The sequence below is a fragment of the Carcharhinus amblyrhynchos genome, chromosome 33, assembly GCF_965287045.1.
Source record: "Carcharhinus amblyrhynchos chromosome 33, sCarAmb.v2.hapA, whole genome shotgun sequence".
NCBI classification, from domain to species: domain Eukaryota; kingdom Metazoa; phylum Chordata; class Chondrichthyes; order Carcharhiniformes; family Carcharhinidae; genus Carcharhinus; species Carcharhinus amblyrhynchos.
The window spans coordinates 8159652-8173059 of record NC_137356.1 but is presented as its reverse complement, the minus strand read 5'-3'; the positions used below and the strand labels follow the sequence as shown (position 1 = coordinate 8173059).

Here is a 13408-nt window from a genome sequence, read left to right as displayed (position 1 = left end):
TCGAAGTCCAATGACTTTTAAATTTGTCCAAAGTAACATCTTGTCTCATGCTTCTGTCAAGCTACTTGGGTTGATCTTTTGCATTACAAGAGTCAGGTAAATGATGTTAATGAGCACATGATGACTTCTATTAGTGTCTTTCCTGATTTGTTCTTTTTATTTAATATAAACCTTTTTTTACAAACAGCGTTCCTGGTCAAAAATTAAGTGCCTTCTAGTTGGGCCTGTTTTGAAATATAAAATTGCTGACTTCGAGGAATTTTTCCCTTTAGCACTGGATGGCCCGACGGTGATGTAAGGGCAGAGTCAGTGCTGTGCTGTTGCCTAGACCCATTTAGAGACAGGCTGCACTGTAGTGCTTTAGCAGCATGTCACACTGCGCATTCTACGTGTACAGAATTGCAGGATTCATTGCAGACGTTGTGTCAAGTTGCATTCCATAAACCTGGATGCTTTTTGTTGTCCTTTTGGTTGCAGCATTGCTTAACTCAAATGTGCTGTGATGGGAACATGCTGATGAAGCACAGGTAGTTGCTGTTTCTGTGCTTGTTAGTACCTGTTTCAAGTTGCATTGATATAAGTCAAAGGTTACATTATTTGTGTTCTCTCTCTCTCTCTCTCTATATCTCTCTACATTATATCTCTCTTTCTCTCTCTCTCTCTCTCTCTCTGTATGTGTATGTGTCTGTCTCTCCCTCTCTCTCTCTCTGTATGTATCTCTCTCTCTCTCTCTCTCTCTCTCTGTATCTCCCTGAAATATAAAGTTCCCCATCACCACAGAATCACTTTGTACCATTGGCACATGTGATTTATGAAAAGAGGAAGTGTATTGAAAAAAATAATGCCTTGAAATGTAACCTTGTGTAAGTCCAGATAGCGTCCGATTATATTGTTAAGGTTAGCGGGCGGCATGGTGGCAGTGATTAGCTGCCTCACAGCACCAGGGTCCCAGGTTTGATTCCGGCCTCGAGTGACTGTCTGTGTGGCATTTGCGCGTTCTCCCTATGTCTGCGTGGGTTTCATCCAGGTGCTCCAGTTTCCTCCCACGTGTGCAGGTTAGATAGATTGGCCAAGATAAATCACCCCTTAGTGTCCAACAATGTATTAGGTGGATTAGTCATGGTATATGCACTATATACCATGACTAATCGTGGTATGAGCATGAGGGGAGGAGGTATAGCGTGGTGTTTGGATCTTGGTAAGATGCTCTTTCGGAGAGTGGATGCAGATTTGATAGGCCTAATGCCTCCTCCTGCACTGTAGAGATTCTATGTCAATATAGTCAATATTGGGGTGGCACGGTGGTTAGCACTGCTGCCTCACAGCGCCAGGGACCAAGGTTCAATTCCAGTCTTGGGGTCCCTGTCTGTGTGGAGTTTGCACATTCTCCTCATAAGAACATAGGAGCAGGAGTAGGCCATCTAGCCCCTCGAGCCTGCCCCGCCATTCAATAAGATCATGGCTGATCTGTCATGGCTCAGTTCCACATTCCCGCCCTCTCCCCATAACCCTTAATCCCCTTGCCTATCAAAAACCCATCAACCCGCGTCTCAAAAATATCGAACGAGACAACCTCCACCACTTCAACGGGCAGAGAATTCCAGAGATTCACCACCTTTTGAGTGAAGAAGTTCCTCCTCAACTCCGTTCTAAACTGCCCCCCCTTTATCTTGAGGCTGTGCCCTCTAGTCCTACTGTCCTTTCTGAGCGGGAAGAGCCTCTCCACCTCTATCTTATCCATCCCATTCAACATCTTATACGTCTCAATGAGATCTCCCCTCATTCTTCTGAACTCTAACGAGTACAAGCCTAGTTTATTCAGCCTCTCCTCATAGCTCAACCCCCTCAACTCCGGAATCAGCCTAGTAAACCTCCTGTGCACTCCCTCCAAGGCCAAAATATCCTTGCGTAAGTGCGGCGACCAAAACTGCACACAGTACTCCAGCTGCGGCCTCACCAGTGCCCTATACAGCTGCAGCAAGGCCTCCCTACTTTTATATTCAATCCCCCTTGCTATGAAGGCCAGCATCCCATTCGCCTTCCTGACCACCTGCTGCACCTGCAGGCTGGGTTTTTGCGACTCATGCACAAGGACCCCGAGGTCCCTCTGCACCGTCGCATGCTGCAGTTTTTCGCCACGTAAGTAATAGTCCTTCCTACCATTATTCCTATCAAAGTGGACAACCTCACATTTGCCAACATTAAATTCATGTTTCCTCCCACAGTCCAAAGATGTGCAGGGTAGGTGGATTGGTCATGCTTAGTGACCCAAGGTAAATACATGGATTTATGGGTATAGGATCTGGGCAGGAAGCTCTGTTGGAGAGTCGGTGTAGATTGGATGGGCTGACTGGCCTCCTCTATATTATAGAGGTTCTATGATAATGGCTCTGCTGGTCACTGGATAACGAGACTGCTGCAATGCACTGATCTGAGGATTTGGTGGCCTCATGTTGGAATGGTGTAATCTTTGCCTTGCCTTGCTTGCGCTGCTCTCTCTTTTGCAAGGCAGCACCCAGAATTATAACATTTCAAATCTATTTTCTGGCTATGCTGCAGCACTGAAGCACCTTGCTAAGTGTTTGTGAATTACTGAAGTTACTCCAAATATATTCCTTCATGGATTCCCAATTTTTTGTGATGCAGAAATATCTGCGAGATTACTGGAATGATCCTCAGCTGGACGAGGGAGAGAAGTTTCTGCGGGACTATATTCTCAATAAGGGATATCTCGATGAGGAGGAAGAGAGGTAAGATAAGTGCCAGTGTTCAAATTCTTTCACAAACCAAAAGAGAAAATGCTGGAAAGTCTCAGCAGGTCTGATGGCATCAAAGTCTTTCATCTGTCCATCATTTTAATTTGATGTTTTGATTATTGTCACGTGTGTTGGGATACAGTGAAAAGTATTATTTCTTGTGCATTTTACAGACAAAGCGTACTGTTCATAAAGAAGGAAAGGAGAGTGTGCAGAATGTAGTGTTACAGTCATAGTTAGGGTGCAGAGAAATATCAACTTAATGCGAGGTAGGTCCATTCAAAAATCTGACAGCAGCAGGGAAGAAGCTGTTCCTGAGTCGGTTGGTGTGTGATCTCAGACTTTTGTATCTTTTCCACCTTCTTTCATCAGGGAAAAAGAGAATGTCCAGGGTGTATGGGGTCCTTAATTATGCTGGCTGCTTTACTGGGGCAGCGGACAGTATAGACAAAGTCAATGGATGGGAGGATGGTTTGCATGATGGATTGGGTTACATTCACAATCTTTTATAGCTTGTTGCGGTTTTGGGCAGAGCAGGAGCCATACCAAGCTGTGATATAACCAGAAATAATGCTTTCTATGGTGCACCTGTAAAAGTTGGTGAGAGTCGTAGCTGACATGCCAAATTTCCTTAGTCTTCTGAGGTGGGCTTTCTTAATTATAATGTTGGCTTGCGGGGGGGAAACCAACATAGGCTGTTGGTGATCTGGACATCCAAAATCTTGAAGCTCTCGACTCTTTCTACTTCATCCCCATTGATGTAAAACTTTGTTCCATTGATGGTGTTCGAGTAATTTGAAAATAAGGTCCGACCTCTGAAATCGTTGAGGTAATAGTGTGTGACAGTGTTCATGTTGGAGCCAAAACGTTTATCTGAAATGGTTTAATGGCATCTTTAATAGTGCAGTAGAAAGATGAACTATGGACGTAATCAGCTGCTTCATTGCACAATGCACCTTTAGCCATTTAAAATTGAATAACAACAGTGGTATTTTAGTTGACCGTTGTTATCTTTTTATCAGTTTATTTTCTACGTTGTTTATGAGGTAAAGCTCAATAACGCTTACTCAGCGGCTGGCTTTGACACAAATGGCAAGAGTGTACTTTGGAAGTTTTGCAAAGATTAGTGTAGCAATTAAAAAAAAGATATATCTTTACATTTATGTAACAACAACCCAATATAGTGAAACGTCCCAAGGCCTTTCACGCAGACATTATAAGGCAAAGTACACCAGTCAAAGCATGACACGTAAGGAGATATTGGCCAGGATTTTCCACTCCCTCCCATCCCCCTTGGCATGTTTTCCAGAGGTGGAGTTTCATAGAATCCCTACAGTGCAAAAGGAGGCCATTCAGCCCATCAAGTCTACACCAACCACAATCCCACACAGGCCCTATTCCCATACCGCTGCTTACTTACTGTCCTAACCTCCTGACACTAAGGAGTGATTTAGCATGGCCAATTAACCTAACCTGCACAACTTTGGAGTGTGGGTGGAAACCAAAGCACCCGGAGGAAACGTGCAGACATGGGGAAGAATGTGCAAACTCCACATAGGCAGTGACCCAAGCTGGGAATTGAACTCCGGTCCCTGGTGGTTTGAGGCAACAGTGCTAACCACTGTGCCACCATGCCATCCCTGGCTTGGCTTGCCATTGGCTGCTGGTAGGATCTTCCAATCCCGCTGCAATCAGCAGTTATTTGTGTTGCTCACTGGTTGCCAGGAAACCTACCACGGGTAGTGGGGGGGGGTGCTTTGAGGGAAGAGCCAGAAAATCCAGGCCATTATGTGCGGGTCAGGTGTATTGACCATGCTAAATTGTCTCTTAGTGTCAGGGGGACTAGCTAGGCTAAATGCATGGGGTTACTAGGATAGGGCCTGGGAGAGAGAGTTGTCGGTACAGGCTAAATTGGCTGAATGGCTTCTCCCTGCACTGTGGGGATTCTGTGATTCTATGATTAAGTCAGATGATGTTACCTTGAGTGTCTTTACTCTAATGTCGTCCGCTCTAGGGGGAAACAATGGTATGTTAATTATATAGTCTGGATACACAGGTGCAGGGCATAAGTTATGTACTTTGAGCACATATAAATAGGTGACAGCTGGAACACTAGTGGTAACAGGAGAACTGCAAGACTGAACAAAGTCAATCACCTCTCTCAATAAAGGAAAGCTCTGTGTCTTGGTTTTGACTTCACCAACCAGCTGGGACTCTATTAACAGCAAAGAAATGTGGGGAGAAATCTATGATTTCTATGATAATGTTTTCAAATGTGCAGCACTGAGGGGGTCTGAGTAATTGGGGTGCAATGTATCAGAACCCACCCACACTTTCTTTCGAGAATTCATGATCTACATCTATTTGTGCATGATTGCTATTTCTGTGGCTGTTTGACTAATTTTTGCAAATTATCAATGGGAGATCTTAAAACAAAAAGGTAACCTGCAACTGCATTTTCATTTTTGGGTGTTCCTGTTGTATTCTGTGCGTTGTTGTTGTTGTTGTTGTTGTTGTTGTTGTTTGAAAGGTGTCTTCAGTATGTCTGTGATTGTAGGGGTGGGGGTGGTCACTGGGGGCGTGTATAACTGTAGGGATGTGGGGGGAGGATCTCAGAATGTACGTATAATTGTAGGGGCCTCTGGAAAATTTTCGGAGGAGGTTCCCGGATTGTATGCATAATTGTAGGTGTTAGAGAGATGACGTGTGTGTGTGTGCGTGCGTGTGTGTGTGCGCCTGTGTGTGCATGTCTCTGTCTGTGTCTGTGGTGTGCTTCTTGATTTTAAAAAAACAGCTTGAAAGCATGTATTCTAGAGTAAATATAGAAATTAGAAGTAGGAGGAGGCCATTTGGCCCCTCAAATCTAGTCTGCCATACATTATGATCATTGGTCATCAAATTCAATATCCTGATCCCCCTTTATCCCCAAGAGCTATATCTAATTTGTTCTTGAATCACACAACGTTTTGGCCTCAGTTACTTTCTGTGGGAGTAAATTCCACACATTCACCATCCTCTGGGTGAAGAAATTTCTCCTCACCTCAGTCCTAAAAGGCTTACCCCTTATCCTCAAACTCTGACCTTCTAGCTTTGAACTCCCTCACCATCGAAAACATTCTTTCTGAATCTACTCTGTCTAACCCTGTTAGAATTTTATTGTGAAGGAATATTGCTGTAATTTTGACTTGGGGAGGGGAAACCTACCAGCCATAGTTCCTGCTTCTGATCACCCCACTGAAACATTGGCGCAGCAGCGTCAGGGTCCTTTATCTATGGTGCCCTTCACAGCTGAATAGCATGTTGCAATTCAGTAGCCCTGCACATGAAAAATGGCCATTTGGTTGAGGTGTAAGGCGGTATACTATGGAGCCTCTATCAGTCTGTATTGGGCTGCACGGTGGCACAGTGGTTAGCATTGCTGCCTCACAGTGCCAGGGACTCAGGTTCAATTCTGGCCTCAGGCCACTGTCTGTGTGGGTTTTCCCCGTGTCTGCGTGGGTTTTGTCCAGGTGCTCCGGTTTCTTCCCAGGATTCAAAAATGTACAGATCAGGTGGATTGGCGATGCTAAATTGCCCCTTTTAGTGACCAAAGATGTGCAGGTTAGGTGGATTGGCCATGCTAAATTGTCCCTTAGTGTCCCAAGATGTGTAGGTTAGGTGGACTAACCATGCTAAATTGTCCCTTCATCATAGAATCCTATAGTGCAGAAGGGGGCCTTTCAGCCTGTTGAGTCTGCACTGACCACAATCCCACCCAGGCCCTATCCCTATAAGCCCATGCACTTATACTAGCTAGTCCCTCTGACACTGAGGGGCAATTTAGCATGATTAGTCCACCTAACGGGCTCATCTTTGGACTGTAGGAGGAAACTGGAGCACCCGGAGGAAACCCACGCGGACACGGAGAGAACTTGCATTCTCCACTCAGACAGTGACCCAAATTGGGAGTCAAACCCGGGTTTCTGGTGCTGTGAGACAGCAGTGCTAACCACAATGCCACTTAGTGCCCAAAGTTAGTGCAGGTTAGGTGATTGGCCATGCTAAGTCTCCCTTAGTGTCCAAATGTGTGGATTAGCCATGGTAAATGTGCAGGGTTACAGGGATAGAGCTTGGCGGGGGGGGAGGTGTGGGTAAGATGCTCGTTCAGAGGGTTGGTGCAGACTCGATGGGCCGAATGCCCGCTTTATGCACCGTGGAGGGGGGGATTCTACCCTCTCTGGCTGGAGTCAGCCACGATGTAAGCAAATGGAGGGACAAGCTGGATGTGCCTCCTTCCTGTTCCGACACTCCTAACTTGCGAATCGAATTCCTGCAGCTTGCTGAACGTAACTTTGGGTGAACTGTTGAATGTCGAGGTTAGGGCACTGGCAGGTCGGCCATCTGGGACAAAGGATGTGTGAAACCTTGACACAATGTTGCCTGAGGGAGTAACAACAATTTACTGAGTTCAGGCGCTTAGCTCTCCAGTTGATTGGCTGCTCTGAAGTGTTGCATAATGAGTTGCTGCTGGTTTCGAAACCTGTTTGGCTAATTTCTTCAGCAAGTCATCAGATGCCCTGGCCAATTAAATGCAACTTGAGGGTGAGCGGGAATTACGAAACCGGGTGTTTAAAAATAAATTATGAAATTACTTTTTTCCCTCCTCCCTTGCTTGACCCAGGTCAGGGGGAGGGTTTGCAAAGATTTATCTTTGGAGATCTTATCCAATGAAATATTAGCTGGCGACAAGCGGGAATTTAAAAACTGCTACTCTAAGAGTTAAAACGTTACGTGCTTCCCTCCAAAAAGAGAGCTTACCTAACCCAGGTCAAGGGGAGGGTGCAGGGACCTCTCAATTGTTGGTAAAAATATCCAACTGCCTGATTCCAATCACATGTGCCATCAGAAGATTTGGCCAGTGGAATATAAGACAGCTGTGAGTGGGATTTATAAAACTGCTATCTTAAAATTTTAAAATAATTACTTTTTTCCCTCTTGGTTGAAGGGGAGGGTCTAAGGACCTCCCACTCTACTGATGTCCCTCCCGTAACCCCTGCTACTGTAAAATGGGGAGTAGTTCATGCAGGTGAAGGTTCTGCTGTTGCACCCCTCCAGTCATAGAATCCCTGCAGTGCAGAAGGGGGCCATCCAGCACATCGAGTCTGCACCAGTTCTCTGACAGAGCATTTTACCCAGACCTCTCATCCTTGTAACCCCACACATTTCCTGTGGCCAATCCACCTAACCTGCACATTTTTTGGACACAAAGGAACAATTTAGCATGGCCAATCCAACTACATGGCTTTGATCTGTGGGAGGAAACCAGAGCACCTGGAGGAAACCCATGCAGACACTGGGAGAATATGCAAACTCCATGCACACAGCCACCCAAGGCTGGAATTAAACCCGGGTCCCTGGGGCTGTGAGGCAGCAGTGCTAACCACTGTGCCACCTTTATAAATTTCTGTGCCTCTCCAGTTCTGGCCTCTTGAATAGCCCAAATTTTCATTGTTTCATCATTGATGGCTGCATCTTCTGCTGCCCACCCCCTAAGCACTGGAATACCCTCTCTAAATCTATCTGCCTCGCGACTTCTCTTTCCAGCTTTTGACGCCCCTTTAATCCAAACCTTTGGTCACCGGTGCCTTATGTGAATCAGATTTTAGTTGATAAATGCCCTTGTTAAAGGCGGTACCACCATGGGTAAATATTAGCTTTGAGCGTTTCCTTAATAAATTCATCAGCTGTAGGGCGTATCACTCTGCCCTACAGACTATCTGGGGCTCTTTGTTCCAATCCATAATACGTGGAGAGTTAGCTCACCTCACCTGACTCAATGGTCAAAGCCTCAAAGCCCTTGACAAGGGAAGAAAATAGTTCATTAAGATTTCAGAATTCCAGCATCCACAGTATTTTGCTTTCATTTCTGATTCCAGTTCTTAATTACCCACCTCAAAATGGAAGCTTCCAGAATGTACACAGCTCACAGCTCTGTGGTGTATCAGTGCTGATTGCATGCTATTCCTTCTGCGTTGCGTGGGATGTCAATCACAGAAATAGGTTATTCATTCCCCCAATGTGTCTTTATTACTACATTTGAATTCTCTCCTATCTTTCCTCATCTTATATATGCAACCCTCTAAATCTTTCTCCCTCATGTGATTATCCAGCTTCTCCATAACTGCATCTGTACTTAGCTCAACCATTTCCTGTGGTAGCAAGCTCCATATTCTCACCACTACCTGCATAAAGAAGTTCCTATATTGTTTTATCATTTATTCGCTCGTGCAATGTGTCGCTGGCTAGACCAGCATTTATTACCCATCCTTAATTGCCCTTGAGAAGGTAGTTGTGAGCTGCCACCTTGAGCTGCCTTTGCATTGTTGTTGGAATACTTGCTGTGCTGTTAGGAAGGGGATGGGGAGTTAGACCAGAGATAGTGAAGGAATGGCAATATCGTTCCAAGTTAGGACTGTGTGAGGCTTGAAAATGGTGGTGTTACCATGCATCTGCTGCTTTTGTCTCTCTGAATTCCCAGTTTGATCTATGGTGACTATCTTACCTCGGTCTCTAGTTTTGTTCCTTTCCTTTAGAGCAGCACAGTGGTTAGTACTGCTGCCTCACAACTCCAGGGACTTGGCTCAATTCCTGGCTTGGATCACTGTCTTTATGGAGTTTGCACATTCTCCCCGTGTCTGCATGGATTTTCCTGGGTACTCCGGTTTCCTCCCACAGTCCAAAAATGTGCGAGTTGGGTGCACTGGCCATGCTAAATTGCCCCTTCGTGTCAAGGGATGTGTAGGTTAGAGGGAGTCACAGGGTAAATGAATAGGATTGTTCTCGGTGCAGACGCGATGGGCTGAATGACCTCCTTCTGCACTGTAGGGATTCTATGTTTTTATGTTTTTGTTTGTGCAAGAGATATGGGTGGAGATCAGAGTGGGATGTTTCCAGCCTTTCTCCTGACCCAGTGTAAGAGTGAAACTCATGGAAACTCAGGGAAAAGCGTATATTTATTTTGAATGGCATAATTCCTGCTGTTTGCCAGTTGATAAACCGCAGGTGGATTCAGTGCCAAGCTCAACAGTGATGTCCTTCATGTTTCAAAAGTCAGGTATTTTGGCCGTAGCCATTTGGTTGCTATAATAGTAGATAAAACTGCATCAGCAGAAGTAGATCCATTCAAGACAGGAGCAGAAAAAAAATAAAGACTTTTAGATCAAAGTCCAGTAATGCTTCAAACATTGTGTCAAATTTGAGCGTTATCTTCAGATTAAGTGGGATTAAAAGTTATGAGATAATTAGACTAGAGTATGCAGACAAAATTTGGCCTGCATACTAAAGTAATATTGAGCTCTGCTGTAAATGCACAGCAATCAGATATCCTGCCAATTATCAAGTTGAGGCCTATATACCATGAGACCATAAAACATAGGAGCAGAATTAGGCCACTCGGCCCATTGAGTCTCTTTTGCCATTCAATCATGGCTAATGTTTTTCTCATTCCCATTCTCCTGCCTTTTCCCCATAACCACTGATCCCCTTATTAATTGAGAACCTATCTATCTCTGTCTTAAAGACACTCAATGACCTGGCCCCCACAGCCTTCTGTGGCAAACAGTTCCACAGATTCAGCACCCTCTGGCTGAAGAAATTCCTCCTTGTCTCTGTTTTAAAGGATCGTCCCTTTAGCTCGAGTTTGTGCCCTCTGGTTCTAGTTTTTCCTACTAATGGAAACATCCTCTCCACATCCAGTCTAACTAGGCCTTGCAGTATCCTGTAAGGTTCAATAAGATCCTCCCTCAACCTTCTAAACGCCAATGACTACGTACAAACAGGATTTTCCAACTATATCTCAATAGAGAGGCATCAGCTTTGTTAATGGAGCAATTGTAAACTAGAAGCATCCGACGTTGCACCAGTCTATCCAATTCATAGAAATCATAGAACCTTACAGTGCAGAAAGAGACCCTTTGGCCCATCGAGTCTGCACCGACCACAATCCCACCCAGGCCCTACCCCCATAACCTCACATATTTTACTCGCTGATCCCTCTAACCTAAGCATCTTAGGACACTAAGGGGGCAATTTTAGCATGGCCAATCAACCTAACCCGCACATCCTTGGACTGTGGGAGGAAACCAGAGCACCCAGAGGAAACCCACACAGACTCGAGGAGAATGTGCAAGCTCCACACAGTGACCTGAGCCGGGAATCAAACCCAGGCCCCTGGAGCTGTGGAGCAGCAGTGCTAACCACTGTGCTACCGTGCCGCCCACAATTAAACCAGAAAAAAAATTTGGCCCCTGCATGACATTGGCATACTAGACAAGGAACTGCATTGTCACTGTCCACATCATGCAGGATGCTAGTGGCAGCAGAGGGAGACATTCAAGCTAAGTCTTAATCTGCAAACATTAAAAATCAAAACCTTCACTTTCCTCCTCCTCTCCCCCTGAATGTGTCCTTAAACTTGTACATTCTAGGGCAGCTTAACTGCTTTTACTCACCTTTTGAAAGATCCATCTGGTTCACTGATGTCCTTTAGGAAGGAAATCTGCCGTCCTTGCCTTGTCTAGCCTACATGTCACTCCAGAGCCACAGCAATGTGGTTGACTCTCAACTGCCATCCAAGGACAACTAGGGATGGGCAATAAGTGCTGGCCCAGCCAGTGACGCCCATGTCCCATGAATGAATTAAAAAAAACTGACTCAGAAATTCTGTCAAGTATGTTTCAAGGAACCACCCATTCTAGGTTTATATTAGGATTAATCATTCTGTGCATCAGCTGATTCATTGAGATTAGGCTGATTCATTGTGTAAAGTGACAATGTGTACCTCGTTTTGATGATCAGCTATGATCGTGATGAATGGCAGAGCAGGCTCAAAGAGCCAGATGACGACCTCCTGCTCCTATCTTCTACATTTCAATGTTTGACATTGAAGTGGGGGGGCTCAGAGAAAGACAATCTTGCATGTTTACCCATATACTTGTTTGTGCATTCATATATAGAACAAGTGGATTTTTTTTCTGTCATAACAATGCAGACGTTTACGGGAAGCTTCCTCCATTTTAGGCAGGTTGATGCAAGCTTATGATTTGTTTCCTGTTTTCTTGTTTTGACCTCAAAGAATTCCTACCTATGATGAGATTGTTCAGGATGAAGTGGACGACTCTGAAGATGATGGAGAACAATTCCTGAGGAAACAGGAGGACTTTGAAAGGAAATATAACTTCAGATTTGAAGAGCCCGATGCAGAATTTGTAAGCTGATAGCCATTTGTCTATGGGTCGCATATCATCTCTGGCTTTGTGGGTCTCGATTTTCAACAGCTGCTCTTTTATTTATAGATTTAAGTAAAGTCCCGCGTCCGCTGTTCGTTCTGCTGAGTGAGCTGCATAAAGCCATCCTGGTCCTGGCTAGCGGAAGGGGCTCTAAAGTTGGACTCGGCGCCCCCTTGGTAGAGGTTGGGGGGAGCAGGAAGGAATTGACAAAGGATTCCTGCCCTCTATCACTGTCCTTGACAGTGTCAGGCTTAACCACAGCCTGACTATATATCAGCTCCCACATGAGGCAGGGCTGCCCAGGAAAAAGAGATCACAAAGGGAAAATGCTAGAAAATCTCAGCAGGTCTGGCAGTATCTGTGAGGAGAGAAAAGAACTGATGTTTTGAGCCCAGGTGACCCTTTGTCAAAGCTAAAAGGAAGTGGGAGATATTTATGGAATCATTGAATCCCTACAGTACAGAAAGAGGTCATTCTGCCCATTGAGTCTGTACTGGCCACCGTCCCACCAAGGCCCTATTCCTGTAACCCCACACATTTACCCTAGCTAATCCCCCTGCCACTACAGGAAAATTTAGCATGACCAATCAACCTAACCTGCACACCTTTGGATTGTAGGAGGAAACAGGAGCACTCGAAGGAAACCCACACAGACGCGGAGTGAATGTGCATACTCCACACAGACAGTGACCCGAGCCCGGATTTGAACCTGGGTCCCTGGCGCTGTGAGGCAGCATTGCTAACCACTGTGTCACCGTGCTGTCTCGGTTATTTCCAGGAAAGGTGACAGAGTGCTCCTGATGAGTAGGTGATAGGTTTGCCCTTGTGCTGTTGCATGATATGAGAAAAAATGTAAGGAATGGGAGAGAGAGAGCCATATATATCCGGTTTACTTTTGAAAATAGAACAGGAGTGTACATATTTCAATAATATAAATAGATTTCTGAAGCTTGCCCCTGGGTAGACAGACCTTGAGCACCATTGGTAAAATTAGGGAATTATATGGTATATAATTCCTGTCGTGCCTGTTCCAGCTCTTTGATAAGGCTATACAATCAGGTGCTATAATCTCCCCATAGTCCCTAAATTTTCCCTGTTATTGTGACAGGGATATGAGGAACAGATGGGGAGGTGGATTTGAGACCAGGAAGAGATCAACCATGATCTGATTGAGCCTGCTCCGCCATTCAAAGGGCTGAATTTGCCCACTACTGCTCCTAATTCCTATGACAATTGATGCAGAAAATTCAATGGGATCCATTGACAGAGCAGTTTATAACAGTGAAGGTAGATGCACTAACATGTACGTTTGTGTTTGGTGTATTGAATTTTATTTAACCTTACTTAATACATTCTTCCTGTACGACGAGAGCTCCCAATCCAAAT

At 45.1% G+C, this 13408-nt stretch overlaps 1 protein-coding gene across 2 annotated transcripts in view; it reads left to right on the top strand.

Moving 5' to 3' along the window:
• kri1 (KRI1 homolog) overlaps positions 1–13408 on the top strand; it is a 48564-nt gene that overhangs the window by 16067 nt on the left and 19089 nt on the right. For both annotated transcript variants that reach the window (XM_080216565.1, XM_080216564.1), the window contains exons 9-10: positions 2647–2750; positions 11869–12001. In XM_080216565.1, coding sequence (XP_080072691.1) covers positions 2647–2750; positions 11869–12001 — 237 coding nt within the window. The remainder of the gene's footprint in view (positions 1–2646; positions 2751–11868; positions 12002–13408) is intronic.